The following is a 19,563-nucleotide window of genomic DNA, read 5'->3' as shown; positions in this document are numbered from 1 at the left end:
AAATGTTCTCCTTAAGAGAAGCATTAGAAATGAAACTATGGGAAAGTATTAATGCCTTTAAAGGATAAGTCAATTTTCTTAAAAAATAAAATCCTGATAATTTACTCACCACCATGTCATCCAAAATGTTGATGTCTTTGATGTGTTTCTTTGTTCAAATGATGTTTTTTGAGGAAAACATTCCAGGACTTTTCTCATTTTAATGGACTTTAATGGACCCCAACAAGTAACAGTTTTAATGCAGTTTGAAATTGCAGTGTCAACAGAGTTTCAAAGGATTCAAAACGATCCCAAACGAGGCATAAGGGTCTTGTCTAGCGAAACGGTTGTCATTTTTGACAAGAAAACGCACGCACTACGTCATCACGTCAAGAGGTCACAGATGACGTATGCGAAACTATGCCCCAGTGTTTACAAGTGTGGAGAAAGAGGACAGTTCCGACGTTGTTGTATGTCGAATAAAACTAATTAATGTCTTTGTGTCAGTTTATTGTTTAAAATGGTCCGCAAATGTGCGCTTCATATATGTAACACGTGACCTTTCCACGGCATTACGCAATTACGTGAGCTCGCGCTGGCTCGTCACAGGACCAGAGATAGACAAGAAGTTGTAGTTTAAAAGTGCAGATTTTTCCTGTCAAAAATGACAATCGTTTCGCTAGATAAGACTCTTATGCCTCGTTTGGGATCGTTCATAGTCTTTTGAAACTCCGTTGAAACTGCAATTTTAAACTCCATTAAAACTGTTAAGTGTTGGGGTCCATTAGAAAAATCCTGGAATGTTTTCCTCAAAAAACATAATTTCTTCTCTACTGAACATAGAAGAACATCAACATTTTGGATGACATGGTGGTGAGTAAATCATCTGGATTTTTTTTTAAGAAAATGGACTAATCCTTTAAATCTTAATGCTTTATTAGAACACAAATGTGAAAATCTGTGTTGTGTTTGTTCAAAGAAATACATTTGTGTGGCATTTCTTACGTTTCACACCACTGTCTCACAAAAATTCTGCCATGTCAATGGAAGGCCAAGTGTCAGTTATGAAGAACAACCTCTCGGAGCCGCGCTTTATTGAATTTAAGACAAAATCGACAAAAGTTCTCCAGAGACGCATGAAGCTCCTGCGTTCCTCTGATGTGTCAACTGTTCTCACATTAAAAGACAGGAAAGGCAGCTGTTTAAAGGATGAGATGTTTATATATCTTTAGTGAATAATTTCACACAAACATATTCGCTTTCTATTGGCATTCCTACCGGTTTCTAGGAACAAGGGAAAATAGCTCAGTCTGTCTCACTCTGCAATCTAATGAGAAAGGTAACACATCCTTTTCACCTCCCGCGTCGAAGACCGCTTACCGTCACATCTCCGTTTCATTTGCTTTTTAGTTCATTACGCTTCACAGTGAACAGGCATCTGCGAGCGAGAGAAAACTTATTTTGCATGCCACGCTGAGTTTGTGGATGAAGTTTAAGGAGCTGATTTATGGCGCAGGTTCAGCAGTCTTGTGGATCTCAGCAGTGTCACGTTCAGCCTGCGATCCACCAACTCGTACATCTGCGTGTCAGTGCGCTTTATTAAGGGTCCAGGTGACATAAAGCTGAATTTATAGATTTATTCTTCAAAGTGAGTTTTGGAGGTTTGAATAGATTTACTAGACCCATAACAGTGGTCTTCAGTCAGTTTTTTCTGCAGAGGACAGCGAATGTTGATAAGGGGTATGTGATGATTTATAACGATGACCTTCCTCTCTCTTCTGCTTTAGGAAGCTGTGTTGTGTTCATCCAGCAGCCCCATGACCTGGTGGTCGTGGCCGGGCAGCCCGTTACTCTGCCGTGCTCCATCACAGGATATCACGGCATGGTGCTCTGGGTCAAAGACGGTCTTGCTTTGGGAGTCAACCGAGATCTGTCAGGTAAGAGGAACTTTTTAAATTTTTTTACATAATAACAAAACAAAAAGCTTTTTAACAGCGCTTTAACAAAAAAGCAAGTATTATAGCAAGTATATAAAGTAGGGGAGAGCGGGGCACAACCTAATGCTTTTTGGTTTTGGCTCAATCATTCAAAAAATATTTGAATTTGATTAATTATATTTTTACACAAGCAACACACACATCTCTGCTATAAATGAACATTTGAAGTTTGTTTCTAGTACTTACCATTCTTGGACAATTACACCAAACGTGACAGAAGTGCAAACGTTACAACTTACCCCATAGGTGGGGTTAATTGTAACAGGCAGGGGGTTAGTTGTAACACTTGATAAAAATTAAGTTTGCAGACAAATATTTCAATACTTTGTGTCTATTTAAGTGGATATTGTTTATATATCTGTCTATAATAGACGGGTATCCATACTGTATTCATTCATCCAGCCCTTTTCTAACAATAGTTAAATTATATATGGATACAAATGTCTAAATATGTGAGAAAAAACAGCACAATTACGACAAAATTTTTTTTTGACCCAGTCTGTAATAACCAAACTACAGTTTCAAAGTCAAATTCTGAGATAAGTTTGATTTTAGCAATTCATTTCATTATGATTTCAATCTTTGACGTGACCTTATTCAATCAATATTAAAGATATGAAAAAAAAAAATTTGACACACGATTTTTAATAAGACAGGCGCATTTATTTTGTTGGCAGCCAGCAATCATTCCTGTGTAGCCTATTTAAAACAACGGCAAGGATTACGCTAACGTTAGCGGTTTTCATATCGTTAGTGCTGAGGGGTTAGTTGTAACACAGCGTAACAATGAACCCCGTTGGGTCCAAATATTTTCAAGCCCACCAAAAAGTTGCTAAGAGCTGCAGATATATTTCAAAACGATGCTATGTTTTAGTCAACAAGACACTGATTACTATGACATAACATTGGATTTGGTACCTTACACACCCAACTCAGAAACCGGAAAAAACATATGATGAAAAAATGTACTTACATGCCACCAAAACACTCGTTCATCAATACCCCTCTGAAAAAAACATTATACATTTCCAATAATTTGCAAGAGATCGTCTTTTGGCAGCATGAATAAAATACCGGTAAAACAAAACGCTCATCCCTGTGCAACAATGTAAACAGTCCGTGTTACAACTAACCCCGCGTTAGTTTTTGCCCGGCGCACCCCTACATAGTATGTCCAAGGACTTTCACAAATAATAAACCAGGCCAGTTTCTCTCTTGTTTTTGTTTTTTTAAATGTCCCTTGTTTGTTTTCAAATTTTCCATGAGATGACTTAAACCATTAAAATCTTGATGATAGGAAAACACATTCATGAGTCATGCAAGTTTTTAGGTTAACCTTATGTATTTTGGTTTGTGCAGATAATTGGCCCATGCTATGCCGTTTTTAAGTCGTATATCACGCTTTTGTTTGTCTTCTCAGATTAATGAGAAGTGTAGATTTGTCGTGTTGTCACCTCGTGAACCAGCTAAATGAGTAGTTGTTTCTGACGAGATTTTATATATACCTTATCTTTTGCAGTGATTTTTTAAATTGTCACGCCAAAAAGTGTGGTTTTGTTGTTAAATGTGTTTTGCTGTTAATGTGGTAACACTCAAAACATTTCTTCCAAGTATTGGCAAAACTCGTATCATTATAGGAACACTAAAAACCTCAGACGTGTTTTCATTTGGTATTTTCTCAAGTAAGGCACTGTAAATGCAAGGACAATAGCCCATTCTGTCAGGCTGTGAATGCATCCCTTGACATCCTCTTACCCAGCAGCCTTGTAGTTTTTTCCCCACTAACTTCTGATTGTTGTGAAGGTTTTCCTGGTTGTTTTTAGAAAGTGCCTGTCAAAAGTACAGCCAGACAGTGAAGCAACAATAAAGCGAATTAATTGCATTTCTTTCATTAATTAAGGCAAACACTTCATCGTGCACAGAACCCCAGAGAGATGCGCCGCAAGTGCAGCTGTTTTATATTCACGTGATGAGATATAGAAATTCATTCGCGGAAACGAATTAAAATGTTCTCAAACTAACAAAACTTGTCAGCTGTAAAACTCTCAAACATATGCAAGGATAACCTTTAGGTCTCCATAGTCGGTTTGTTGTTTTGCGAATCAAAATCAAATCAGATACAGTATGGTATCTCCAGCAAAACATTCTGGAGCGCATTTACAGAGCATTGTATTCACAGATTAATGAAAATATGCAAAACAAATTTTACGCTTAATTAAATTCATTGCACATTCGTCCCTTAAGCTTCAATTCGCTGAATGTCGCTTATAAATTTGCTTCAGCTTGCTTGCAGTTAAACTTTTGAGCTCTTGGAAATATTTACTGTGTAACGAAGCGTAAGTCAATGATTTATTCCAGTATCTTATTGATAGGTACGGTGATCACATCCAGTTTGGCTCGTAATTTCTGGAGCCAGGGGTCATTATCGCATGATTGCATTTTACGTATCATGAAAAAATAATTGAAGATTGAGAACTTTGCTATATATTGAGCATTAGTTTATACATTTGGTCCTTGAAATCTTTGAAAGTTTGTGAATCTATGGGAAAAAGACAAGGCCCTGGGATGTTTTTGAAAATGTACATACATAGATACAGGTCATTAAAAGTGCTTGAATCTATTTTATGCAAGAAGTTTTCTGGAAAAAAATCCATATTATTCCCTGTGTAGTGTAGGATAATATCATAAAAATTCTAGACTTTTAAGCACACGTGCTAAACTGTTCACTTTAAATGCTTATATCTTCTGTATGCGAATGTTGATTCATACCAAAATGCTTTTTTGCATAGTTGTGTTTGAAAAATAAAAACATATCGGGTTACATATGTAACTGTTGTTCCCTGAGAAGGGAACGAGACGCTGCGTCTCTCTTGCCATACTTCCTGCGTGACTGTAACAGCGTCTTTGGCAATATTTCAGATAGCGATATACTTCCTGGCCCCCGCGTCACCCTGTCTTTGTCATTAAGCCTCACCATTGGTTGAATTTGATATACACATTCAGACGCATTTACCCCTGGAGGCGTCTCCAAAGTGTCACCGCAGTGACGCAGCGCGAGTTCCCTCGAAAGGGAACTGTAACAATGTATCTTAAAAGGTAACATGATGTAACCTTGCTCTCACTTGGAATGTGTTCCCACATTTAGTCCTTGAATTTGAGGATATTGGACCTGGAAAGTCCTTGAAAGGTCCTTGAATTTGAAGTTAACTTAGGGGTGGGAACCCTGTCGTATGTATACTTTAAGACAGGAATTTCATTTTGGGCATGGGTTTGTCCAGGAGTCAGTCATTTTTAGTTCTGGCCCCAGGCTGCATTTAGTTATGGACGGAGCTTTTTAATTGAGCCTCTCCGGACTTCTCTTTCCTGTCCACTGCATTCGTCTCTCTGAACATTTATAAGCATCCAGGGATTGCAGATATCATTGTACCATAGTATAATCAAGTACAGAGCTCTGATACTTAACCAGCAGAGACAAGTGGACACCCAACGATTGTGAAAACCATACTTATACAAGTGTGAAATAATTGGCCATAAGTAAGTTTGAAGCAGAAAACTATTTTGTGTGTTTGAGTGTGAAGCAATTCATCGTTTTTATGCATCATTTTCATAACTTTATTGCGCAAATCCAAAGCATGGCTCATTTTCACAAATAATTTAACACTGATGAAATGACACGCTTCAGTCGACTTGCAAAAACAGATCTTGCGATCAATAAAATATGTCCGTACATTGGAGGATGAGTGTTATCAAAGCTCGGAGAATGACAGATGTCACGTCACCGAGATTGGAGAGAGGCACACCATTCGATTAGGACGCCCATCAATGCCTCCCTACAGCTCCCACATTCACTCATTTCCAGCTTTGATCTGCTTTCCTTCAGAGTTTCAGGCAGGTTTTCATCCGCCGGAGTGTCAGCGAGATGCCCGTGGTCTCCCTCCGTGTGATAAATCCATGTCCCAGCTCTCTATCACAGCTGCTATCGATCCGACATGAAGCCAAATCCATTTCTGTGGGATTCATTACCTTTAATAGGGTCATTTCACATTGTTTCTGCTAATTGACAGCCATTGTCTGAAGCAGTCCAGTCAAGCATATTGGGGAATTCATCAGCGCTTTATTGAGGCGCCTGTATGCCTCAATAATCCCTAATGAAAACGGCTCTTAAATAAAAGGCAAAAGAAGATCCAGTAGCAGCAACCCGTAATGGAGCTATTGATTCCTAATACGGGGCTCATTACCCGACAGCCCGGGATGGCCAAACACAATCTTTAATATAACAGATCACCTGGTTTACAAAGACACACTGTAGCCTACTATCATAACTGATTACAAGATCGTCGGATGTAAACACTGCACGCCTGGAGCTGCGATCCGTGTGCTGAAAATTAGACATCTGTCTTGAGGTCATCTATCTGTTTAGCTGGTCTAAGGAGGTGTCATATATCTTCTTTTCTCTTTTAGCAGTCCTTTGCTAACATGACATTGTGTTAGCCATCTGTGACACTGTTTGTTGGAATTACATGTGTACATTGTGATCTCATTTGTGACCCTGGACCACAAATCTTAACGCAAGTCCTAAGTTGTATGGGTATATTGTAGCGAAACCAAAAAAACATTGTGTAGGTCAAAATTATAGATTTTTCTTTTAAGCCAAGAATCATTAGGATATTATGTAAAGATCATGTTCCATGCAGGTATTTTGCAAATTTTATACCGTTAATATATATATATAAAAATGTATATATCATTAGTAATATGTGTTGCACATTTGTCCTCGGTTTCACCCACACAACGGGATTTCTAATTCATATTCAAAAGGATGAAATTGTATAGTTTGTGATCGGGGGTGGCCCTGACATGCTTCAGAGATGATTCAATCATTCTTAATTGCTCTTTGTAAATTTCCTATCATAAATATCTCAAAAATGCATATATCATTAGTAATATGTGTTGCTAAGGATTTCATTTGGACACTTTAAAGGTGATTTTCTTAATATTCAGATTTTTTTATTTTAGATTTTCAAATAGTTGTATCTCTTCCCAATATTGTCCTATGCTAACAAACCATACATCAATGGCTTATTTATTCAGATGTATAAATCTTAATTTCAAAAAATTGACCCTTGTCACCAGTTTTGTCTTCCACATTTAAGAGTTAAATTCACATTTGCCGAAGACTTGTTTTATGGCACTGTATTTCTTGACTGGGATAAATAGGATTGAATATTATTCAAGGGCAACTTTGAATGGCTCTGGTCTCTTATTGTGTAGTGAAATATTTTGAACATTTTACCCATTCATTCAACCATCATAGAAATGTAACAATACTTAAGTACAAAGGTAAGCCACAAAGCTGCATACCTATTCAAATGAATCATGCGATAAAGAAATATTCAGTGTGAAAAAAAGGAAAAACATTGAGCTTAAAAGTCTGACATTTCAGCGATTTAAAATAAAAGTTTTGTCACATTTTGTAAACGACTGTGGATAAAGACTACACTAAAAGATCATCAGGGTCAAATTTTCCCCTAACAAGAATCTAGGTAAAGTCACGATTGTCCGTTTGTATCGATTATCTTATCTGATTTTTCTGTGGTGTGTTAAGAGTAATTGAATCGTCTCTAAAGCAGTCAGTGATACTCCGATCACAAATTGTAAACATTCACATTGTTGTATATGAATTACGATACATTCACGCGAGGCGTTAACGCTTCCCATTCACTTTAAATGGGTGACGTCATGCGTTGTCGAACTGAATTGTGGATCTGTCGGCGCCGTGTCAGTGCTCTTGCTCACGGCAGAAGTTGAACATTTCTCAACTTTTCAAGCGGCAACGCGTGCTTCAGCCAATCAGATCGCCTTATGCAAATAACCTAGGCAGAGCCAGCCAATTACTTTTATGGAAGTATGTGTTGCGGCCACTGTGATTGGCTGTTAGCCACGCTTCAAACAAGCCTTCCGTCAAGCGTTAATGCTTTCGCCCCATGTGAATGTATCGTTAGAAATCCTGTTATGTGGGGAAAACCGTTGCACAAAATATTACCCAATCAGAATGCGAGCTGATGAAAGATGAAAAAATAAGGACCGCAGTCATGGCGCGGCAGGCACAGTCCAAAGGAGATGGACATCAGATATCTTAAAAGCAGTCCATATAGTATTAATGCCATTTCCCCATCATCCGCCATGTTTGTTTACTGTGAAGTCACATTAGTTTGACCACAAGAGACCGAGATTTCCCGTGTCTCAATCGAGATTTGGGTTGTTTATGAAGTGGATCTGTTGGTGTATGTGCTATGCTGTAATGATCACATAGTGGCACTCCACACACTATTCATGAATATCAGCTGACGTCACTCACATCTCAAACTTGTCTTCCGCCATTTTGAGTACCTGAAGTGGTCGCAAAAGAACTAGAAGCTATGCCTTCAATATGTAGTCAGCATTAAAATTGCTATTTTTACAACACTAAGAAGGCTCGACACAACATGATACTTTGTCGAAGTATCATCTGTGTCTCTACATGTGAACTCGAGCATTGAGAACATTGTTTGTGTACACAGAGTTTACTAAAAAGAAGGTTTTGAACAACTGACTTTGGTTGTTTCTGTGTCCGCTCGCCGCCATCTTCCCAGTCAAGATGTATCGATCTCCAAATGCGATGTAAGGAGAGTAAAGATGCATGGCTCCTAAAGCATAGTTCCATATAAATGCACGGATATTTCGTTGTCACAAGTGAAAAACAATATTGACCTTCTAGTTGAAAAAGGAGCCTCATATGAGATTCATTCATTCACATTCGGAAATCGATTCTTTATGTCTGGCAAAGATGCTGAGCGAACACCATAACAGCCAAAGTCAGTTGTTCAAAACCTTTCTTTTAAGTAAACTCTGTGTACACAAACAATGTTCTCAATGCTCGAGTTCATGTGTAGAAACACATTTGATACTTCGAGCAAAGTTTTATGTTGTGTCGCGCCTTCTTAGTGTTGTAAAAATAGTGGTAGTTTGGTAGCAGCGGACAGCCGCTGAAAGAACGCATCAGGGATCAAGTAGGCATCACACCCTAACCAAGATATTATTTTTAAAGTAGCGTTTCTTTTCATGACAGTCGAGGTGCGAAATGTTGTCTTTCGTAGCCATTTCTCGTATCCGTAAGAATCATAGACAGTAAAAGATAAGAAATCTGTAAATCATTGCAAGCTAGCCAGTGCTTGTCAGTAGCCTACTGATACTCGGTAGGTACGCAAGATGGCGGCAAGCAACTGGAATGACGTAAAAGGTCACATGAGTGATATTCATGAATAGGAACAAAACAGTTAAATGTTAAATGTTTGTTGTCTCTCACATTTACAAAATCTGATTTAAAATGTTTTTTAATGTGGCCAAGCCTAAATCATTGTCTTGAATAATGTCCTTGTTTGTAAGCTTATGGCTGTGATGGCTGTAGCTCCCTAACATACAGTACATTTTTATTGTATTGTGTTTCAGGTTATCCACGCTATGATGTGATCGGAGACCACAGCAAAGGGGAATATCATCTATTGATCCAAAGGACAGAACTGGCCGATGACGGAAGCTTTGAGTGTCAGGCAATCCAAGCTGCCAGTAGATCACGACCAGCTCGACTTACAGTTCTTGGTTAGTTTTACTCAACACCAGAATCAGATCTGATTAATTGATCAATTTTATCCAACATTTTTATTATAGTTGCTTCAATCAGTGCATGCATATGAGGTTTCTAACTTAGCTTAGCTTAGCCTCAGCATGGCATCAGACTTTAAAACACGTTTCAGCTGTTATTAGAGCCTTTATCTTCAAAAGCGTAGATAGATGGGTGAATGGAAGACTGTCAAACAGATCGATAAATACTTTAACTAGCATTCATGCCTTAAATGGATAAAAGAATGAGTGGGGAAGAAAACGAGGGGAGCAAAATACCACCTATGCAATACTGTGAATGTCGACAAGAACAAAGTCGTTCTCTGAGTCAGATAAATGTGTGATATTTTTAAATCAGGGCTAATCAGACACATTAGACATGTTTGCGATCGATAATGGCTCTGACACAAATGCATTGCGTCAGCTTAGCTCCTGTGCAGCCCAACTTAGCCTGATTATCATTATTGATTTTTCTCTTTCCCTTTGTTAAAACTATGATATATTCCAGAGGAATAAGTTCATTACACTGACTTCAGAGTAACAGCGCTTTAAACCAGATCTGAGTCTAGACACTTAGAGCAAACCGAAGATGCCGGCGATTCTAGGTCCATTAAAATGATTAATTATAGATGGGGGGCCGCTCATTTGTTTTTATTTTTTGCCGGTCCGGTGGCAGCAGAGACAAATCATCGTGTTCCCCAGGGCAGAGCCATTAGCCTGACATGTAATCCCACACAAACCGACTTACTTCTGAAAAGTTGCATACAAAACCGCAAGCAAGCTCCTGAGAGAGGTAATGAACCTCATGTAGGGACTCTGTCACCGTCAATCCCCCGTCACCTTCGTCCCCAGGGGGACAATGACGCGTGACCGCAACAAGACATGACGTTTCTCTCTCTCTCCTTGATAGACTGATTCGGAGTTCGCCTTGTAATCTGATTGGCTTCCTTGCCTGTAAAGTCTCAGACTTGTCTCTGTCACTTACAGAGAAAAATGACCAGGGGCGCTTTACTCCGAAATTTGCGTACGAGAGTCCCTGCAAGAATATGCTCTGAATCTGCTGCTATACATGCAGGTACAGATTTATAGAAAGTTCACGCTTTAATTCTCATTCGAACAGCGTGTTCTCACAGTAAAACTCTCAAGCGATCCGTCTCGGTTTCAGACGTGTAGTTTTGCAATTACACACAGAGGTGTTAGCAGTGGGAGGCTGCCGACCTACCGAAGCGACATTTGAACTTTGAACCGCCGTTTGAGAGTCGCGAGGTAGACCAGTTTGCTTCACGGTGGCTGAATAAGACATGAGGTCGGGTAGGTACACATTGCTGAAGAAGGACCCCTGAGGCTAATTAGATCCAAGGAATTCCCCTAAAGCCAAACGGAGGAGTTGGAGAGAGAGAGGGAAGTGCGGTGCAAGAATTGAGTCTGTGAACCGTGGGGAGAAACCCCGAGCCACTTCCAAAGGTCACTATTGTTTGAAAAGAGCCACTGCGGTGTTTCTCTAAGCTCTTAGCATTTGTTCTGCTCATTGTCTTGAGCTCAAAGTTAAATAAGCTTGTAAGATTCGCCGGCTTTCAGGCTTAATTAAAGCTTTTCCTTCATTCTTTCCCGACACGATTTGACACCAATGAAAACAAGGCTGTGAAAGTTTGTTCTGTGCTGTCCCCAAATTTTGTCCTAATTTATTATCCAGTTTATCTCATAAATATGCAATTCGATTGGTTATAAGGCAAAATAATAGCTTATTTGTAAAGCATCTGCTAAATGAATAAATTTAAGTATAATGGTTTGCGAATGCACATGGGTGATTCTCACGAAATCCAGATTTAGAAGGTGTCCAGCATCAGAATTTTTAAAAAGCCCTTGAAGCCAAATTTTTTTTTTTTACATATAAGATTAAGGTCTGAACTTACTATAACCATTATTTTTAGAGGATTTAAAAAATATTTCCTATAGAATTATTTACATTTTTTAGATGATCATGATCAAAAATAATCATTACCGCAAAATGATATTACATTAAATATATGCATTTACAAACTAATGTTTCGGTAATGAGAACTAAAAAGTTGTCTAGGTACTATGACAAACAAAATTTCAAATTTTATCTGGAGAGAAAAAATAAGAACTGCTTACCTGGTAGCCATCTTTAGTGTCACAGTCAAATATTTCCCTTCCAACAATTTTTTTTGAAAATGTAAACAATGATTGAAAATTGTTGTGGAGGATGAGAAAATTGGTCTTGGACACATTTATATTCCTTATTATTGTCTCTACATTTACCAATGATCACCAAATACCACATGTTTCTTTACTGTAAATGTTTATAGTACAACATGCACTAAAGCTTTTTATTTTTTAGATTTTTTATTATAAATATTTCCATGTCAAAGAACCCAAATCCAGTCATGGACACGTTGCGGTAATGAAAATTTCCCCCTTAAATGTGAAAAAAAAAAATTGTATGATGAAATATGAAATCATGTGCAAAATAGTACGTGAAGAGATGTTTGTAACTATATGCTTTTTGATACTTATTTTTTTTATCAAAATGTTTCATGACACCTCATAAGTCTAATTTCGTGAGAATGACTCACGTTAACTTTGTCTAAAGCCATGTTAAATCATTTTTTTGTTTTTGCTTAGGCTTTTACTTAACACTTTGTCTCATTCAGTTAACATAAAAATGGTTTAACACATAATTTACAAAGGAATTCATTCTGTTAGCTTTTCGACAGGCATCAGGTTTGTTGGTAAAAAGTTTGACACCCCATTGCAGCAGCATGCTGTTCTGCTATCGCTCACAGCCTTGGTTTTTCTTTGTCTCAAATGAAATATGCCATCTACTTTCAGGTCTGTTGGTTTGGAATTGAGGTTTTCATAGCTGAAACGTCAGCTCAAAAGATGTTTTAGCTATACAAGTCAAAAATTCAAAGCAAATACAGGTTTAGTAAAAATCTTTGTTTTAATAAAAGCTAACATTTACAGAATCTGATAGATCAAAACCATCACACAAATGTGTGCTCTTGACCAATTGACATCCCAACCAGCGCTGCATTTAACAGATTTACGTTTTCTCAAACTTAATTGTGTGCTCACTTCAAATTCATTAGGTCTAAATCTGGACTTCTCAGACGAGTAGGAGAAAAGCGAGTGGATTAAAGCTTTGTACAAGCTGTTATCCTTTGCCTTAAGAGCGTGTTAAACAAGCTGTGTTAACCTGCCCTGGTGTGAGACAAACATCAGTCCTAATGAGAGGAGATGGCAATTACTCCCAGTCTTTCAAAGCAAAGAGGCCGTTCTGTTTCTCCTCTTTGTGGATAAGACGCTAGTCAGGGGATCATCACCTGATTGTCAGGAAGCTAGAAGAAAGGGGGAGAGGAAAGATCTCCTGTAGTCTTTTCTGTAAGTTTTCCACCTTTTCACAGCAAGCCGACTTTCCAGAACATGTCCAGATATGCTCCCAGTCTCTCCGTGCTAATGTCAAAACAAGCAGCTGGAGAAAGGAAACAATGCTTTTGAAAGTTTCCAGTTTATAAACACAGGTCTCTCCCTGAATAGCAGCAAAATGTCGTTTTTTCCCATTACTTTTCTGTGTTTTCCCACTACAATCGTCAAGTTTTAAATGCACAAGAGTCTTTATTCCTGCAATCTACAACATATGAATTTTTCAAAATGTATTTAAGTCCGCAGCAGCTGGTCCTTGATTTAAGCGCCACACTTTGTTAGTCAGCAAACGTGCGGCAACATCTGCATCCTGAAGAGATGTGAATTTGCAGACAGGTACATCATGCTTATATGTCACTGCTGTAATGAGGGGAGAATAAAAATTTCACAAATATGATTTAGGTGCGGTATTTGCATCTTCACTTTAACAACTAAGATCTACCTGTATGTGCAACCTGTATGTGTAAGTGCATTCGCTCATGTCATGCAAATGATGCATGGTTTTAAAATCTTTTAAAAAGAACAAGAGCTAGATATGCTAAGAAAGCATCCATCCATCCATCCAATCATCCATCTATCTATCTGTTTGCCTGCCTGTCAGTCTGTCTGCTCGTCCATCCATCCATCTACAGTGTCTGTCTGTCTGCCTGCCTGCCTGTCTGTCTGTCTATTTGTCTGTCTGTCTGTTTGCCTGCCTATCTGTCTGCTCGTCCATCCATCCATCCATCTATCCATTTACAGTATCTGTCTGTCTGTCTGCCTGCCTGCCTGCATGCCTGACTGTCCGTTTCTCTGTCCTTCCGTCTGTCTGTCTGTCTGTCTGTCTGTCTGTCTGTCTGTCTGTCTGTCTGTCTATCTATCTATCTATCTATCTATCTATCTATCTATCTCATTCATCCATCCATCCATCCACCCATCCATCTACAGTATCTATCTGTCTTTCTGTCTGTCTGCCTGTCTGCCTGCCTGCCTGTTTGTGTGTCCATCCATTTATCATCCATCCATCCATCCATCCATCCATCCATCTTCAGTACCTGTCCGCCTGCCGGCCTGCCTGCCTGCCTGTCTGTCTGCCTGTTCATCCATCCATCCATCCATCCATCCATCTATCTATCTATCTATCCATCTATCCATCTATCCATCCATCCATCTATCTATCCATCTATCTATCTATCTATCTATCTATCTATCTATCTTTCTGTCTTTCTATCTGCCTGCCTGTCTGTCTGCCCGTCCATCCATCCATCCATCCATCCATCCATCTATCTACAGTATCTATCTATTTGTCTGTCTGTCTGTGTTTGTCTGTGTTTGTCTTCCTGTCTGTCTGTCTGTCTGTCTGTCTGCCAGTCCATCCATCTACATCTATCTACAGTATCTATGTTTCTACAGTATCTATATATCTGTCTGTCTGTCTATCTGCCTGCCTGCCTGCCTGGCTCTCTGCCCATCCATCCATCCATCTACAGTATCTGTCTGTCTGCCTGCTTGCCTGCCTGCTTGCCTGCCTGCACCTCTGTCTGTCTGTCTGTCTGTTTGTCTGTCTATCTGTCTGTCTATCTGTCTGTCTATCTATCTATCTATCTATCTATCTATCTATCTATCTATCTATCTATCTATCTATCTATCTATCTATCTGTCTATCTATCTCTAGAAGAAACTTTCAAAGAAATCAAGCAGAAGGAGATGAATAAATCTTCCATTTTGAATTCAGTGCTTGTGTCAATAATGGCATCCTGTGGTTAAAGCTCATCAGCCTGGCGTCTATTTATGCTCGCTATTCATGTCATAACCAAAGAAAAAAATGCATGGATCGTAAACTGTAATGGGACTTTTAATATTCATTTCCCCTGTTCCTCCAGCTTTAGCTCATATAGTTGGCAGCCTGTCATTATTCTAATTAACGCATAATGCTGTGAAATGACTAGGCCAGTGTTATTAGGAGCAAATTTAAGTTTCCTTGTGTTGAAAGTGAATTGTCTGATGTGTTGGTGAAAGCTGTCACCTTAATATTACAGAAAAATTCATTATTACAGTTTTCCCAGTCGCTTTGGAACATTTCTCAGATCTGAAATTAATTTTTTAAACACTTTGTTCAACCTTCACATCATCAAGTCAGTTGTGCAAAACATAAAAGAAAATTCCCATTGTTTTGGAAAAATTGCAAATGCTTTAATACAATCATGAATAGTTGACCTTTTTGTCACAATCTGTTTTTCTCCTGTTTTTTTTTTATTTGTTGACTTTTGAAAATGTGGACTGAATTAATAAATAGCTGTAGGGGAATAAATGTGTGCACATCAGGATGTCCATGCTCAACAATATTAGTCGGATGCTCTTGCATTGACACGTTCACGAAAACACAGCCAACAAAGGTGCTCTGCCAATGTGTTTTTTTTTTTAATGCAGTATCGCTATAGTTCGATAAGTTTGCCCAATTATTGTAGTCGAACTTATATTTTAATGTTAGTTTTTTACCCAGACACGAAAATGTCTTTACATTACTCAGTCGCCAGCTTTCATTTATTATGTTAAAAAGAAGTTCAGTAAAACCCAACAACTGACCTGTGCGAGTAAAATGTTAAAATGTTAACAGCCTTGCTTATTTGATTTTAATTGGATTTCCTGAGACTACAATTGTACGACTTAAATTCTCACTTCATTAACAAACTAGCATTTAGCAGGAACTTTCAAAAGGTGAAACAGTGCAGCATCATTATCCCATACAAACGATGCCGTTTCCATCCAAATACAAGTTTGCTTCTTAGTGGAAGATCACATATGTTTAAATGTTCTTATCAAGAACCTGTGTGGGGTTATTTTTAGTTAATATACATAAAAAGGATAATTGCTAAAGGCTAGGTGGTAGGCTGCTGTGTGGTACAACAACTGAACCCAGTATGAAAGTGATTAATCCACCGTGCCGCCAATTCCTGCGAGAGGAGGACAAAGAGAGGGAGAGACATCTCCAGATGTAAGACCAAAACCAGGTACATTACAAAATAGGTCACATTTCCCACAATGCCCTTTCTCTCTTGTTTCCAAAATGAAATTGCTCCATTTTTCTCCCTCCGCATGTTGAATGACTCAAGGTGTCTCAGGGGTCCGCTGTATCAAGAGGCCAGACACAGAAGTAATTCAGTGCTGGCTGTTGGTTAGGCTCCGTAAGAGAGTTTCTTTCACCCCGCACAGCAATTACGCCGGAATGATTAATCCATCGCGTTGAGGAGCTCGAGACAAAGATGATTGGCTGTGATATAGGGCTGAAAGTTCAACTAAAAATGAAAATTGTCATCATATACTCACCAAATAACGTCCAAACCTGTAAAAGAGCATATTTTTCAGAACGGGGAAGGTGGTCAGGCTCCAAAAATGACTAGCCACTATTAAAGGATTAGTCCATTTAAAAAAAAAATCCAGGTAATTTACTCACCACCATGTCATCCAAAATGTTGATGTCTTTCTTTGTTCACTTTGTCAGATTTTTCTCATTTTAATGGACTTTAATGGACCCCAACACTTAACACTCAACTCAACACTTAACAGTTTTTTTCAACAGAGTTTCAAAGGACTCTAAACGATTCCAAACGAGGCATAAGCATCTTATCTAGCGAAACGATTGTCATTGTTGACAAGAAAAAAAATGCACTTTTAAACCACAATTTTCGTCTTTCTCCGGTCCTGTGATGCGCCAGAGCGACCTCACGTAATTGCGTAGTGACATAGAAAGGTCACGTGTTTTATTTTACTTGTCAAAAATGACAATCGTTTCGCTAGATAAGATGCTTATGTCTCGTTTGAGATCGTTTAGAGTACCTTGAAACTGCAATTTTTAACTGCATTAAAACTGTTACGTATTGGGGTCCATTAAAGTCCATTAAAATGAGAAAAATCCTGGAATTTTTTCCTCAAAAAACATAATTTCTTCTCGACTGAACAAAGAAAGACATCAACATTTTGGATGACATGGTGGTGAGTAAATTATCTGGATTTTTTTTTTGTAAGAAAATGACTAATCCTTAAAGTAGTCTAGTGGACTATATTGTGAGTTTATTGAAATGATATGATGGCTTTGTGTGAGGGAAAGACGTGGTCAAGATGTTTGTTGGCAGGTTTGACGTCAAAGACACTTGAAAACCACTCAGAAGTAAATGTTTTTGCTGAGAGGTTGCACTTTTATAGCTCAGGAGCTGTAGCGACGTTCTCACTTGTGTTTGTGATGTTTTTCAAACAAACATCTGGAGATCAGTTTTAAACATTTGAGATAGTTTTGTTTTATCTCCATGAATACAATTTTGAGAAGACTTTTGTGAAGGTCTCACACTTATTGCGTTTATTATCAGTTGACATATTAAAGAAATCTCAGATATTTTTATGCTTTTATTTTTTCTTGAAGTTACCTTTAAAAGCAGCAGCTTGGAACTGTTGCACGAGGGCATATTTGCAAACATGCCGGTCATGAAAAGGTTTAACATGGTTATGTCTGTCCTTGGCGCGGGAACGCAGAGCATGAACCATCTGGGATTCGCGCCACATGGAAAGTCACAGGATGCCATCCAAAGCTGCTTGAAAATGGCAATGTGTGAATTCACACTGTAATATTTTGCCACTTAGCTTTTTGAAATTCTAGGATGTGAAGGTTTTGGCTGCAGTACCTGCTTAAGAAACTCTATTTTTTTATTTTTTTTATTTAACCTAATCAATAACTCAAACCGGTGCAGACAGATTGATTGATTTAAATGTTCCGTTCATTTGCATACACTTCCATCAGCCCTGGAAAACAATCCCAGCATGCAATTGTAAGCTGTTTGTATCACTCGAAAAACGAATGAGTTTGCTCCAAATACACAAAGCACTCAGATGTTAAAACAAGACGGTAAGGATGGCTTTGATGTCCAGATGGCAAAAGGAATATGACACATAATTGCTTCTGGAAATGAGAGCAGATTCTGAGTGGATGCACTTTGAATTATCTGACACTAATTCAAATCCAGCAAAAAGGTTTTACTTCAGTTCTCTGACTGCTTTTTTAGAGGTGTTGATAAAGGCACACATCGCTATCACTATTGTTCGTACTGAGGCCTGGGAATTTGAATAATCCAGGCGTGAATAACACCTAAAATTTTGTGGGGGAGATGTGCGCTATGGCTTTTATAAGTGATCGGCCGTATAATTCTTACATTGTGGATCAGACTTACATTGCTTATTGCTTAGGCACTCAAGCCATGTCTATGAACAAGAATACTGTATCATACTTTGTGGTGGGATGTATTGACTTCTAGCCTCAAGGAAACAGTAGGAACATATTACCAAACTACATAGCAACAAAGAGTCACCCAGAATAACCAGGAATTGTATAAGCAACTTTTTCACATCAGCACCACTGACATTTTTCTTAAGAAAATGTAAAAATATTGCTTTTACATACAATTTTTATTTATTTTAAATATTAGTGTTGCTCATGTGATGAATCACATTTTAGGAGTTTTTTCATTCACAGTAGCACTTTACAATATTATTTAACATTAACTACCAATGAAAATTAAAAGTTGTAACTGTTATCACTGAGTTAATAAGCAATGAACTATCATGAACAATTGTATTTAGATTAAGGGGATAGTTTACACAAAAATGAAAATTATGTCATTATTTACAAATCCTTATGTTGTTGTATTCATTAATTTTTTTCTGATAAACTCAATTAAGATATTTTGAGCAATATTTGTAACCAAACCGTTTTTATCCACCATTGACTTCTATATAATATTTTTCCTACCATAGAAGTCAATGGTGCTTCTGTTTCCTGCTTGATTACAAATATCTTCCTTTATGTTAAGCAGAACAAAGAAATTAATACAGGTTTTTATTAACATGAGGGTGAGTAAATGATGACAGAATTGTCATGTTTTTGTAAACAATCCTATTAACTAGCATTAAAGTGGACTTTTCTCAAGACTTTTTTAAGATGCTAAATAAAACGTTGGTGTCCCCAGAGTACGTATTTGAAGTTTAAGCTCAAAATACCATATAGATAATTTATTATAGCATGTTAAAATTGTCACTTTGTTGGTGTGAGCGAAATTTTGTCGTTTTGGGTGTGTTCTTTAAAATGCAAATGAGCTGATCTCTGCACTAAAAGGCAATGCTGTGGTTGAATAGTGCAGATTAAAGGGCGGTATTATCCCCTTCTGACATCACATGGGGAGCCAAATTTCAATTACCTTTTTTCACATGCTTGCAGAAAATGGTTTACCAAAACTAAGTTACTGGGTTGTTGTTTTTCACATTTTCTAGAAAATGGAGACTCAATTATAGCACTTAAACATGGAAAAAGTCAGATTTTCATTATATGTCACTTTTAACACTTTCCCCGCCAGAGTTTTTTTTAAAAAAGTGTCCAGCCAGCGCCAGCAATTTTTATGTTTTTTACAAAAGTTTAATGCCTTCCAGAAATTGTTCTTCTTTAAATATATAAACATAC

The 19,563-nt window shown here is 38.0% G+C and overlaps 1 protein-coding gene across 4 annotated transcripts in view; it reads left to right on the top strand.

The window, feature by feature from the left end:
• kirrel3a (kirre like nephrin family adhesion molecule 3a) overlaps positions 1 to 19,563 on the top strand; it is a 169,658-nt gene that overhangs the window by 97,272 nt on the left and 52,823 nt on the right. For all 4 annotated transcript variants that reach the window (XM_065261232.2, XM_065261240.1, XM_065261215.2 and 1 more), the window contains exons 2-3: positions 1,767 to 1,916; positions 9,465 to 9,614. In XM_065261232.2, the coding sequence (XP_065117304.1) occupies positions 1,767 to 1,916; positions 9,465 to 9,614 (300 nt within the window). The remainder of the gene's footprint in view (positions 1 to 1,766; positions 1,917 to 9,464; positions 9,615 to 19,563) is intronic.

The sequence above is a fragment of the Paramisgurnus dabryanus genome, chromosome 10 (assembly GCF_030506205.2).
Source record: "Paramisgurnus dabryanus chromosome 10, PD_genome_1.1, whole genome shotgun sequence".
In the NCBI taxonomy this organism is placed as follows: domain Eukaryota; kingdom Metazoa; phylum Chordata; class Actinopteri; order Cypriniformes; family Cobitidae; genus Paramisgurnus; species Paramisgurnus dabryanus.
This window is presented reverse-complemented; position numbering and strand designations above follow the sequence as displayed.